This window comes from Phyllostomus discolor, chromosome 3 (genome assembly GCF_004126475.2).
Source record: "Phyllostomus discolor isolate MPI-MPIP mPhyDis1 chromosome 3, mPhyDis1.pri.v3, whole genome shotgun sequence".
Classification (NCBI taxonomy): domain Eukaryota; kingdom Metazoa; phylum Chordata; class Mammalia; order Chiroptera; family Phyllostomidae; genus Phyllostomus; species Phyllostomus discolor.
The window spans coordinates 117,619,305-117,630,947 of NC_040905.2; the positions used below are offsets into that span (position 1 = coordinate 117,619,305).

General features: G+C 54.2%; 2 protein-coding genes across 3 annotated transcripts; one reads left to right on the top strand and one right to left on the bottom strand.

Moving 5' to 3' along the window:
• Window positions 1–456: 456 nt before the first annotated feature.
• APOBR (apolipoprotein B receptor) lies at window positions 457–5,058 on the top strand. Its single transcript, XM_028532440.2, has 4 exons — window positions 457–863; window positions 1,204–3,978; window positions 4,064–4,326; window positions 4,416–5,058. The coding sequence occupies exons 1-4, from the start codon at window positions 750–752 to the stop codon at window positions 4,483–4,485; spliced, it is 3,222 nt and encodes a 1,073-aa protein (XP_028388241.1). The 5' UTR covers window positions 457–749; the 3' UTR covers window positions 4,486–5,058.
• A 142-nt stretch (window positions 5,059–5,200) lies between these two features.
• On the bottom strand, window positions 5,201–10,031 carry IL27 (interleukin 27). Of its 2 annotated transcripts, none has more exons than XM_028525069.2 (5): window positions 9,877–10,031; window positions 7,668–7,840; window positions 7,485–7,583; window positions 6,479–6,637; window positions 5,201–5,737 (listed from the first exon to the last, which is right to left on the bottom strand). In XM_028525069.2, exons 1-5 carry the CDS (start codon window positions 9,905–9,907, stop codon window positions 5,462–5,464), a joined length of 738 nt encoding a protein of 245 aa, XP_028380870.1. In that variant the 5' UTR covers window positions 9,908–10,031; the 3' UTR covers window positions 5,201–5,461. The 2 variants fall into 2 exon arrangements, with proteins under 2 accessions (XP_028380870.1, XP_035877113.1); XM_036021220.1 differs by lacking the exon at window positions 5,201–5,737 and adding an exon at window positions 5,761–6,132.
• Between the last annotated feature and the right edge of the window lie 1,612 nt (window positions 10,032–11,643).

The window sequence follows — 11,643 nt, forward strand, 5'->3', positions numbered from 1 at the left end:
TCCAATAGCTGGTGCCCACCTGTATCAGCTCTTTCTCAGCACCAGGCCCTCAGAGGGCTGTTTGATATGTACTCCTTTTGGTCTTCTTCCAAGGTCACTCAACCAGTGAAAAATGGGTCCTACCACCCATGCAGGGTTCTAGAAATTCAGCAATGTGTCATACATGGTCTCTGCCCTCAAGAAACTCACAGGAGGTTGGGAGGTAGACACAAATAACCACAATAAAAGCCTAGCCAAGTTTTGTTTCACACGAATGACTACAGATGAAAGAACAGGCACTGAAGCCACCAATCCAGCCCCTTTCCCTTGGGGGAAACATTAATGACCCTGAAATGAGAAGCCAGAGCTCTTAGCAACTCCCTCCTCCCTCCCACTCCTTGTCCCCAGGCAAAACAGGAACCACAAACCCCAGCTTCCTCTCACAGAGTGGCTGTGGCTGAGGGGGGGTGGCGGAAATGGCTGAGGTGTGAATACAAGACCTGAGTCACTTGAGCTGCAGTTGCCATACACCCCTCCCCCATCCCCAATTCTAAGGTCTCCTGCTCCCATTTTTTTTCCTTTATGGCTTTGTCCCTTGCTCTTTACCTCCAACTGTGCCCCTGAGTTCCCTGTGTGGTGCACACTCATTTCCCAGCCTAGGCTCGAAGCTGCTGTGGGCATTGTGGAAGGCGGGTAGGGCCTGGGGTAAAGATGCGTCAGGGGGAGACCGGGGAAGAGGAAGTGTCTTGGGTCCCGGGGAAGACGGGCTTATGTTGGTGGGTGGGGACGGTCATTATCAGCTTTCTGGACACACAGAGACAGACAAGATGGATTTCCTCCGGCTACATCTCCCTGGGCTGCATCAGGCCTTGAGGGGGGCACTGGTGAGAGGGGCAAAGAGATGCCAGAGGCTTTTACACTTCTCCCCGGGGCCTCACCTTCCCTCTTCCCTTTGAGTCTCTCCTTAGACTTGAGATTCTTTCCCTAAGATCAGGCAGCCTCCTAGCCTGATCTTTTCTGGATTTCAATCCTCCCAACTCCAAAAACACATACACGTACCCCCAATCTAGGCCATTTCCTATTCCTTCTGCAGATCCTGTTGTCTTCCTCCTCCCAGATCCCAGAACCCCTCTTCCTATTCTGAGTTTCTCTGTCCAAGGGCCCCCAGGAGAGGGCTGGACCTCCCCCTAATGCCTTTGTCCCTCCCTCCTCCTGTTCTTCTAGGATTCCTTCAGCTCCTTTGTCTCCTACCTTATAGGAGATGAGGTCCCTACTGCAGAGAGAAGGGAGGCACGAGCAGCTGAGGAACTGGGGGAAGTGGCTACAGGAAGGCCAGGGAAAACTGTAGAGGAGGAAGCTCAGGAGGCCCTGGAGAGCCTCAGAGGCAGCCAAAGCAAGGGGGATGGAGGACTGAGAGGGCCTGAAGCATCTAGAAGACACCAGGAAGGAAGCTCAGCTACAGAACAGACCTGGAGTTGGGGAGAAGACAGCTCCCACGGGTCTCAAGGAGACAGGCAAGACGCTGGGGCCTGGGAGGCAGCCAAAGCCTCCAGGTGCCAGGAGCCAAGCACCCCCTTCAAGGTCAGAAGGAAGTCTGAGGCAGGGTCTGAGGCTGCTGGAGACAAGAGCAGCCAAACCCAGGAGAGTTGGGAGAACAATGAGCAGGAAGTGAACAGAGAAGAGACACTGAGAACCTGGGAACAGGAGGAGGAGGAAGAGGTCAGGGCAAGAGAGCCAGGAGGGGCCAGAGGGGTGGAGTCAGAGTGGACTTGGTGCAGAGAGCCTGAGGGGAAGGCCGGCGCTGGCAGGGATGGCAGGGCATCAGAACAGTCACTTAAGGAGGCAGTTGCACAGGAGATCCAGGGGGCTGGGGCCAAAGAGGCTGGGAGGGAAGAATATGTGGTGGCTATGGTGAGGGATGGCCAAAGCACAAGGGCACAGGTGACACAAGAGCCAAGGGCAGAATCTGAGGATGAGGCACCCTTGGGCAGAAAGGAGGTTAGGACAACCTCAGACAGGAGGCAAGCCAAGACAACCTTAGGTGGGGAGGAGGATGGGGCAACTTCAGGCAGTGAGGAGACTGGGACAACCTCAGGTGGGAAGGAGGGCAGGACAACTTCATTCAGGGAGGAGACTGACCTCCTGGGAGTCAGAGAGACAGAGTATGGAGCAGTCCCAGGAGATAGCATCCCAGAGGGTACTAGGATAGTCTGCACCATAGAGGAGGCCTCCAAGGGAGCCCAGAAGGAGGAGATGAATGAAAATAGAGAGGCTGAGGTGAGGCTGTTCCTGAAACAGAAATGGGCCCTGGGAACTGAAGGAGTGGGACAAGAGGCTAAGGACCAGACAGCGGGGAAGGAGGCTGCGGAAGGCCAGGGCTCAGAATGGGAGACAGGGGGCAGGTATGAGGGTCAGGCAGATCAGGATGGGAAAGAGGCCAATGGGAGGCAAGATTCAGAGGTCATGGCTCCTCAGGACAGTCTGGAGGAGGAGGGGGTGCAGGCAGAAGAGGCCAAGGAGGAGAAAGAGAATGGCCAGGCCATAGAGGCTGAGCTGTCCCAGGACAAAGTAGCAAATGAGGCTGAAGGTGATGCTGACTTTGAGGCAACCCCAGAGACCAGACCCGAAAAGGAGTTCAGGGAGGAAAGGAGTGAGGAGGAAGCTCAGACGGGTCAAGAGGAATTGGGGGTAGAGTACGGTGGCCCCAAGCACTGGGTCCCTGAAGGCTGGGAACCTGAGCTGATAGGAGGTCTTCAGATCCCAACAGAGCAATCCGAAGGACAGGATGATAAGGAAGAGCTCTGGAACATTCCAGCCCTGAGCAAAGGGGAGACAGAAAAGGGCCTGGAGAATAATTTCAGGAACATGGGTTATGTAAAACCTGATATCTCTGAAGCAGAAGCCTGGGAAAACCAGAGAAGGGATGTAGAGAGAAGGAATACCCAGGAGGAAAAAGTAGGTACTGAAGAGGGGGAGGGGAAGGCTGCAGGAGGCAGAGAGTCTGCACTGATAGAGGTCCTGGAGGCAGGCAGAGAGTGGAACAAAGTAAAGGAAGCAGGGTGTGAAGCAGAGAGCCCAGAACTAGGTGGAAGGTGCTGGGTGGAAGTAGGGACAGGCCAGTCACCGGGAGAGTCAGATGCCAGAGAAACCAAGGATGAGGAGGTGGAGGCTACAGTGCTCTGGGAGGTAGACAGAACTCCCAGGAGAGACTGGAGGCTGGAGGAGGCAGCTTCGAACCTGCAGGACAGTGAGGACAATACAGGGGCCAGTTTTTTGACTGCTGAGATTGTGGAGAATAAGGCAGCTTCAGATGAAGAGTCTGCTGGGACTAGGGAAGGGCCTGTAAGAGAGGCCGAGGAAGCTGGGGATGAAGCATTTGGCAGAGGCTGGGACTCAGAAGGGAGAGAGGAAGCTGGCAGAGGTGAGGAGCTAGGTGCAGGAGCTAGAGGTACAGAGGGAGAGGACCAAGGTGGGCAGGAATTTGGCCTGGGGGGCTCATCAGAGGAAGTTACTGGCAGAGGTGGTCAAGTGGAAGCTTTTGAGGCTCAGAAGGGTGAGCCAGGGGGAGAGTGGGTGGAGGTTGGGGAGTCTGTAGTGGCAGAAGGAAGCTATGGGATGGATGGTTTTACCTTGGGTTCCCAGGCAGCAGGGGCAGAGGGGACCATGGCCATAGTGGAAGTCGAGGGGCTCTCAGGAGGGCAGATGCTGTTGGAAAAAGAGGTAGGGGTATGGCAAGCAAGGGAGCAGGGAGAAGACAGTGAAGGGCAGTGTGGGAACCAGACCCCTGAGGAAGAGGCACAAATGTCCTGTGATGTAGAAGATGTTGAGGTGACTAGATACCACAGGGAAGAGGCCAAGGAGATTGACCCAGAAGACCTGGAGGACATCCAGGGCCAGGAAGACCAGTCAACGAATCAGGATCCAGCAGAAACTGAGCCTGGACCACAAGAAGAGGCTGTGGGAAGTGCCCCAGAGGATGCTCATGGCAGCTGGAGTAAGGTGAGGGCTCCAGGCAGGGTCCTGAGCCAAACGGAGCAGGATCTTGAAACCAGCCCCGTCCTACCCAGTGCTCCCATCCCTGCAGGCCCTCCTCTCTGCATCTCGCCTGGATGTGTCTGTGCCTCGGAGCCGTGTACTCCTCTCCCGCAGCTCCTTGCGGCGTCGCTCCCGGCCCTCCTTCCGACGGATCCCTGCCTCTGAGCAGCAGGAGCCTGCCAGCCCCCCACCAGAGGAAGAGCTGTCCACCCCTGAGCAGAGACCTCTCCAGCCAGAGGGACCTCCAGAGCCAAGCCCCTCACGCCCTGAAGGGACTCCAGTGCCAGCCAGGAGAAGTCCCCTGGGACACGGGTAAGCTTGGGGTGAGGTGACTGGGCTGGGATGGGCAGGAGGCCGTGGACACCTGGAGACCAGCTCTCTGGCCTGTCTTCCCCCTCCAGGTTTGGTCTTGCACACTCCGGCATGATGCAGGAACTCCAAGCCAGACTGGGCCGGCCAAAGCCCCAGTGACTGGGCACTGAGAGCCAGGCCCTGAGTGAGAGTCAGAGGGCTTGGTTGAGCCCTGTTCAGCCTGACTACCTTGGCCGCTTTGGAAGCACCCTATCCACTATCTTAGCCTGAGTTTCTTGGAGCTTAATTCACAGAGCAGACAGAACCAGATGTCTTTGAGAACCATGAAACTTAAGGAATCTGATTCTCCAACACAGTTGATGGACCACCTACCCGACCGGGACTACCTCTCATGGCCTGTCCTGACTACCTCCTCAGTCTGTCTCGGCCACTGTCGGGAAGACTGAGAGGGGACAGAGACAGTTCTCCCACAGCCTTTCCTCTCTGACTGCGCCCACTCCCTAACCCCCTTCCCAAGTCCTTGGAGAGCTGTGTGGAAGGAAGGCAAACCTCTGGGGTGGGGACCAGCCCAGAGGAAAGGGGCTAGGAGGGCCTATGAAGCTCCATGTACAATCAAAAGTTGATTTAAGCAGACCAGCCACCTTGAGCTTTGCAAATGGGAGCTCAGCCTCAGAACTCCGCTGGTTACTATGGCAGCCGCCAACTGAGCAAGCCAGAGTGGGGAAAGGTGGGCCAGGAACCCCAAAAATGTAGGAGCAGAGAGAGGTCCAGCGTGGCCAAAGGCTGCAGAGTCCATTCTAGCCCCACTGTGGGTGTCAGAAACCCCTTTTCTGAAAAGAAGCCGAGGCAGAGAAAGGATGAGAGTGCTTTATTTGGCACCCAGACTGGTGGCCTAGCCCTGGGACAACCAGCAGGCCCTGAAACAATAAATAAACCATCATTTCCCTAAACAATAAATAAATATCTGAGAAATAAATATCTGGCAAAGACTGGAGGAGCCTTAAGTTATTGGGTAGGGTCTGGGAACGGAGGTCGGTAGAGTCCTGCCTTCTGGTGAGCTGGAGGCTGTCCTGTTGGCCCTGACTTCAGTCCTAAAATCCTAACTGGAGAGGGAAGGGGCTAAGAAACCATGCCATCAGGCTGGGGAGCCAGTCAGTGTTGGACACCCCAAGGCCTGGACTGGGTTTTTAGCCTGGGAAAGCAGCAGCAAGTCCCGCATGGCCCGAGACAAGACAAGCTCCAAGGAGTGTAGCAACTGGTAGGTGTAGATGAGCTGGGGCCAGGACACCTGGGCTGACATCTGTGAGGGGCTGCCCAGGGTCCCTGGGAGCAGCCCTTTGCCCTTCTTCTCCTCCTCTTCCTCTTGCTCTACCTCCTCCTCCTCAGGGAGGTTGAATCCTGCAGCCAGCACCTGTGAGAAAATAGTCAGGCTGAGATGCTGAGTGAATCCTTGTTCCTTATGTGCCTAGTGGTGCCAAATGACGTCAGAGACCACGAAGTCATGATTTCCCTGGACAACCCCTACTTCAGATCTCCCATTATGTTGTCATCTCACGTTGTCTCGCCTGCTTTTTTGGTTCAAGAAAATGGAAGTCACAGAGCGAGATGATGCTCATGGAGGGAGCTGGCTCACCCATCCAGGATTGCTCTGGGTGTTTGAGGTTTTGGAAAGTCCTCTCTTAAGGGTTGTCTTAGGATCAGAAATGGGTGGAAGGGTGATGTAGCTAGTTTTCTGCTGCTTGCATTTTCGATTCTCCTTTCAGTAAAGATAAAATTCTTATTTCCCTTTGAAATATTCAGGAGGACCTGGTGATGTCAGAGGATGATGGGGAGAAGGGAACCAACTTTATGATTGGTCCTGTTGGAGCCAGATGTTGTGCTGGGTGCTTCAGAGCTGTTCTCTCATTTAAGACCAGGACCCCAAGAGAAAGCAGAGATTCAGGGTGTAGAGCCAGGGCCTGGTGCAGCCACACACACACACACACACACACATGCACACACACATTCACACACACACTTCCACCTTTCATACATCTGACTCAGGATCTGGAGCATCTCCTTCTAGACTTGCCCCACCTATGGGCACGGGAGTATTTAAAAAGGGGACCAGTGACCCTCACCTTTGGTCTATGGAGTTCAAGGGACACTCTACCTGGAAGCGAAGATGCCGCTGCAAGTCTCGGAGATCCAAACTCATGGCCCACAGCTGCTTCCTCTCTGCATTGGCCCAGATCCCCTGGCTGCCCAGTCCTCCTAAGAGGGCTTGGAAGGGGCGAAGTGTCATGGAGAGGAATAACAGCCTCTCTGGGTCCTATGGAAGTAGAAGGAAGGGGTCAGGAAAGGTCCGCAGGCCAAGGATGACCCACTTCAAACCCAATCCCATGTCTCTCTGGGTCCCATTCCCATCCCAAACTCCAATACCCATTCTGTCTAAATATCTGTTCTCATACTCAACTTTATTTTCTTCTCCACTCCCTTCACTCATCATCATTCCAGTCTCTGCTGTCTGTGACTTCTATCTCCTTTCCCACCCTCATTTTCAGTCCCACACCTGAACTCATGTCTAACCTCAACCCCTTCTCCATTGTCTTAGCACTCTTTATCCATAGCCCCACTGTACCCCGTTTGATTACTTTCTCCACCATCCCATCCTATCTCCATCTCTTCACTTGTTTTCAGCCTGTCTCCAACCTCTTTCCTATCCTTATTCCTATTCCTAATCCCAATTCCATCCCTCGTCCATATGTCTAGCTTCATTCTCATCATCCGTCTCTTCTCCAACTCCATCCCGACACCATTCCATTTCCATCCTCACCAGTAATCCCCGTCCCTTCTCCATCCTCTACTTTATTTTCACTTTCATCCCCAACCTTCTTCCTATTCCCAGACATTCTAATTTCTAGTCCTGATCCCATTCTATTCACTTACCTACCTTTTTATCCATGCCCACTTCACTTTTACCTCCTTCCTAACTCCATTTCTTTATTCAGCTTCATCTTTATGTCCAATGACATACTCAGCCTCAATTTACTTATATCCATTCTGTCCTTCAATTTATTCCCAAATCCATCTTCATTTCAATCCTTCACTTCATTTCTAACCACCCAGCCTAGCCTTATTGCTAGCTCACTGCCCCACCCCACCAGCCCCTCACTCACCGAGAGGCTGCGCCAGGTCTGGAAGTTCAGGGAAACATTGGGGAGCTGCCCTCCCAGGGGCAGGAGGTCCAGGTTCACTCCTGGCAAGTGAGATTCAGCCTGTAGGGCAAGGTCTGTTAGTGGGGGCCAGACGGGTTTGGGGATCTGCCCATCCCCAGAGCCAGTTGCATTAGGGAAACTCACAAAACGGTGGGCCTGGGCCCGAACCTCGGAGAGCAGCTTCCTGGCAAGATGCAGGCTGACCTTGAACTCCTCCCGCAACTCCTGCAGGCTCAGGGGCAGCCTCCCTGGGGGCCTCGGGAATCCCCAGACACCAGCTTGAACCAGGAGCAGGGAGAGCAGCAAAAGGCTGAGCCCTGGATAGATGGGGAGAAGGGAGGCAAAATGAGAGGAGAGCTTGAGAACTCAAGAACACAGGCCAAGTGCTGTGTTTCATCTCACTGACCCCTCAAAACCACTAATTAGATGGAAGCTACTGAAGACACAGTATGGCATCCCTGTGCGACTGAAGGGAAAGTGTCCTCTCCCCTGGGCAGACACAGCCTCTCACAGAGTGGCCACCTTTGCACGCAGATCTCAGTCTGGATTTCCATCTCCCACAAACTCCCTTGTCCAAGTGTCTTTTTCAGTGAACTAAATGCACAATTCTATGTGGCAGCCTGGGTGCTATTATTCCCATTTTGAAGATGAAGAAAATGAGGTTCATGAGGTTGACTTACCAAAGTATATAGATAGAGGGTGAGGGAATCAGGACTGGATTCCAGATCTGCCCAAATGCAGATCCTGTGAGCTTCCCCAGGGAACTCAGAGGAGGCAGCCACCTCCCCTGGAGCAGGCACGCTCTGTTCTGCCAAGGATTCCCTAGGCTTGGCCAGGTGGTCCTGATGGCCCAAACTAGGACTCCAGGGGTGGCTGGCAATGCCGGAGGCTCTATCCCAGGGAGTCAGAAGGATAGATTGGTCCCCCCTCTACCAAGGCAAGTGGGTAACTCTACAGTGAGGGAGAAAAAGGGGGTGCCAGTAGGGAGAGGAGGGCCTGGATCATGAAGCAGAACCCCTGTTTCTCATTTGGGTTCTTCCCTTGAGCAAGCCTCCTCTTATTTTCTGGGCCTCGAACCACATCTATAAAGCAGGAGAATCGGACCAGCTGAGTCCTGAAAAGGCTTTCTGCCCTGTGTTTCCTGAACAAGAGGAAGAGGGACATTGGGACGGGAGTTCTGGGAAGAGGGCAGTGTTCTGTGGTTTCTCCCTCAGGGAGAGGAAATCTAGCAATCATCCGAGTTACACAATTCTCCTTGAAACACAAACCAACACAGGCCTGAAGTCTGAGTCTATTCCTGCTGACCCTCCACTGCATCCCCCTTCCCTGTCTGTTCTTGATTGCTAACCCCTGGGCTCTGCTCCTTGAAGTGTCTACTCAATAAAAACCAAGGGGAGTTTCTGGGTAGGTCCACTTTCCCCATGGACTTCCAGAAGGGGTGGCCAATGCCTGGCTCTCTAACCTTCAGGATCCCTGAGTTGGGGCCACTCTGGCATCCTTGAGACTGTGGGCGGAGTAGGGTTCTTCCCAGCTCTGTGTTGAGGGAGAGCAGTGCCCCAGACCCTGGTGGATATTGTCCACTCAGAATTGAGCTGTGTCATTTGCCACCAGCCCTCCACTTTCTGCTGGAGCTCTGGGGGCCCCAGACCCTTCCCCTGGCTTCTCCCTAACTTCTGCAGACAATTCTGGGTCCTTGGCCCTGGACTTTGATGGTTCTGTTCCCATCTTTTAGTCCTCAGTCCCTGCCCTGATCCTACCATCTGCTCTTGTTCCAGCCTCTGAGTCCTTCAGTCACCAGTAGTAGATTGGACCTCTTCCTGAACCTCAAACTACAGACCCTCGACCCAGGTAGACTGCTGACTCCTTGGCCACAGAGCCGCTACTTGTGCCAACTCTTGGCTGTTGTTCCTTTAGGCAGCACCAGTTCTCGGCCAGGCTGTCTAGCCTCTGCTCATTCACTCCAACCAAACCCTCCATTTATCTGCCAGGCCCTGTTCCTGGTCAACCCATCTGTCCAACTCTCCTCATTCATACTGGTCAAGTCTTCCCATCCTCTCTCCAGCCCTAGCCCAACCACCAGCCCCCCACTCTTGCCCCTCATTCAAGCCAGCCAAACTGTCTCGTGCTCTGCCCAGCCCTGGCTGAACCACCACCTGTCTGTCCAACCCCTGTTCCCCATTCATGCCAGTGTTGTCCCCATCCTCCAGTGAGCTGCATCTTATATCCTAGTCTCTGCCAAGTGGTTGCCCCTCAGCCCTTTGCCCCCATCCACACCAGTCAAGCTCTCCCATCCTCAGTCCAGTCTCAACCAAGCCTCCCACCCCTCTGCCCCGAGCCCTGGCCTCAAACTCACGCCAGCCAAGGTCGCCTGCCTTCTGGCCCATGGCAGGGCCCAGTCTCTTTGATCAGCCATCTCCCGGGTCGGGGGCATCTTATACGGGGGCTGTGCCCAGTTTCACTTTCCGTCCTGCTTGTACTTTCAGCTTTGCTTTAACTCAGTCTTCCCTCCTCACCACCCCTTGCTAAAATGGGGAAATGTAATTTCCCTTCCCAGAGGGGGTGGGAGGTGTGGTGGGGGATGGCGGGAAGCTGGGGTTTCGGTCAATCCAAGCTGCTGACCCCTGCTGAGCTCCTAGGTCCAGTCTTCCCCTCAATTCCCCACTCTGGTGAGCCACCCTGCTGTATTTGCTGGTAGGTCCCAGAGACTTGAATTTTATCCTCTTCCTCTGCTGTCATTATCATTCTAGTGGCATCACTGGCTTAATGTCCTTGTAAAGATACATGAATGGCTAGGTCAAAAGACTGCGCATCAGAGGGGACTTGGGGGTCTTACTCCCTTCTGGTTTACTAGATGGCTGAGGAAGGAAATATAAGGGAACTTGGGATTCACTGGGTAGATGAGATGGAGCTCTGTATGGGACAGAGGGCCCTCAGCCTGGGCAGTGTCAGGGATCAGTGCCAGGGTCAGGGCTGGATGTTAAGTTTTATTCAGGGTCAAGAACCCAGTCTTTCACCAGAATCAGATCTTGAATTAAAGCTCATTCTATAATCAAGATCAGTACATGATGTAGGGTTGGACTCAGAGCTTTGTCTGGGGCCAACCTGGCTCTGTGTTTGGGGCCAGAGCTATCAGTGACCTGGGGGCTCAGCTTGGGATGAATTAGGGTTGGGCTCAGTCCAGTTCAGGCACACAACTGTCTGTGGTCAAGATTCTGACTGAGCCTGAATCTCAGGTCAGAGCTCAGACCTGGGCTGGGATAAGAGCTTAGTTGATGAGCAGGGTGAAGGCCCAGCCTGTGACCACGTTGAGGTTGTGTGAGGTCAGGATCAGGGCTTAGCCAGGCTCCATAATAGTCCTGGCGTTTCTGCTCTGGCAGGGTTTCATCAACCACAGATCTCCCTTCCAGCACAGCCCCACCCTAAGCCCCACCCTGGATTTCCCATCTTCAGGGAGAAGATGGGGGTTTCTTGGTCTTCCCCGAGGCCCATTGCTGCCACTTTCCTTTTGGAACCTGTGGGGTTTCCCTGCTGGGTCCCTGTTGTGAGACAGAAACCAAGGGGGCTTCCCCTCCCTCAGCCTTGTCTGGGTAGCCAGGGACCAACTGCCAGGGAAGTACCAGCACCAACAAAAGAGCAATCTAAGAGGACCGCTGGAGGAGAAGGAAAAGGAAGAGTGGCTGGCACCTGCCTAGCCCAGACTGGTTTCCTTTGCAGTGCCCCCCAGTGGTGGATGGCAGCTCATTTCCCAACATCCCATGTGCCTGGGGCTCCCTGCAGGAGGCTGCTACACATCCTGAGGCTCATGGTGAGGACAGAGGCCCTGGCTGTTTTTCCTCACACCCCCAAGTCTTGCCATCATCCTAGAGGCATGTCCATCCCACTCACTCCCTGATCGCAGCCACTCCTGACTTTGCAAACCTTGAACCCCATCCCTGTTCTCTGGCCACAGCCTTTTGGCCCTCCCAACCTTCTCTTAGGGCTCCCTGAGACCTCCTGTCCCTTGCTGCTTCTCTGCCCTTCTTGATCTGGCTGTAGCTGACTCCTCTAGTCTCGCCCCTCACTCTCACTCAATTCCTGCTCCAGCCTCTGGAGCTTCATGCTTGAACATGATGAGCCACCT

What these genes read in the sequence shown, in the direction of transcription:
- APOBR (XM_028532440.2), top strand. Translation starts at nt 750, where the DNA reads ATGTTGGTGGGTGGGGACGGTCATTATCAGCTTTCTGGACACACAGAG. An exon ending in CTCATGGCAGCTGGAGTAAG is followed by an intron (nt 3,979 to 4,063) that starts GTGAGGGCTCCA and finishes CCATCCCTGCAG; the next exon opens with GCCCTCCTCTCTGCATCTCG. An exon ending in AGAAGTCCCCTGGGACACGG is followed by an intron (nt 4,327 to 4,415) that starts GTAAGCTTGGGG and finishes TTCCCCCTCCAG; the next exon opens with GTTTGGTCTTGCACACTCCG.
- IL27 (XM_028525069.2), bottom strand. Translation starts at nt 9,907, where the DNA reads ATGGGCCAGAAGGCAGGCGACCTTGGCTGGC. An exon ending in GGCAGGCGACCTTGGCTGGC is followed by an intron (nt 7,841 to 9,876) that starts GTGAGTTTGAGG and finishes CCATCTATCCAG; the next exon opens with GGCTCAGCCTTTTGCTGCTC. An exon ending in GGGCCCAGGCCCACCGTTTT is followed by an intron (nt 7,584 to 7,667) that starts GTGAGTTTCCCT and finishes CTTGCCCTACAG; the next exon opens with GCTGAATCTCACTTGCCAGG.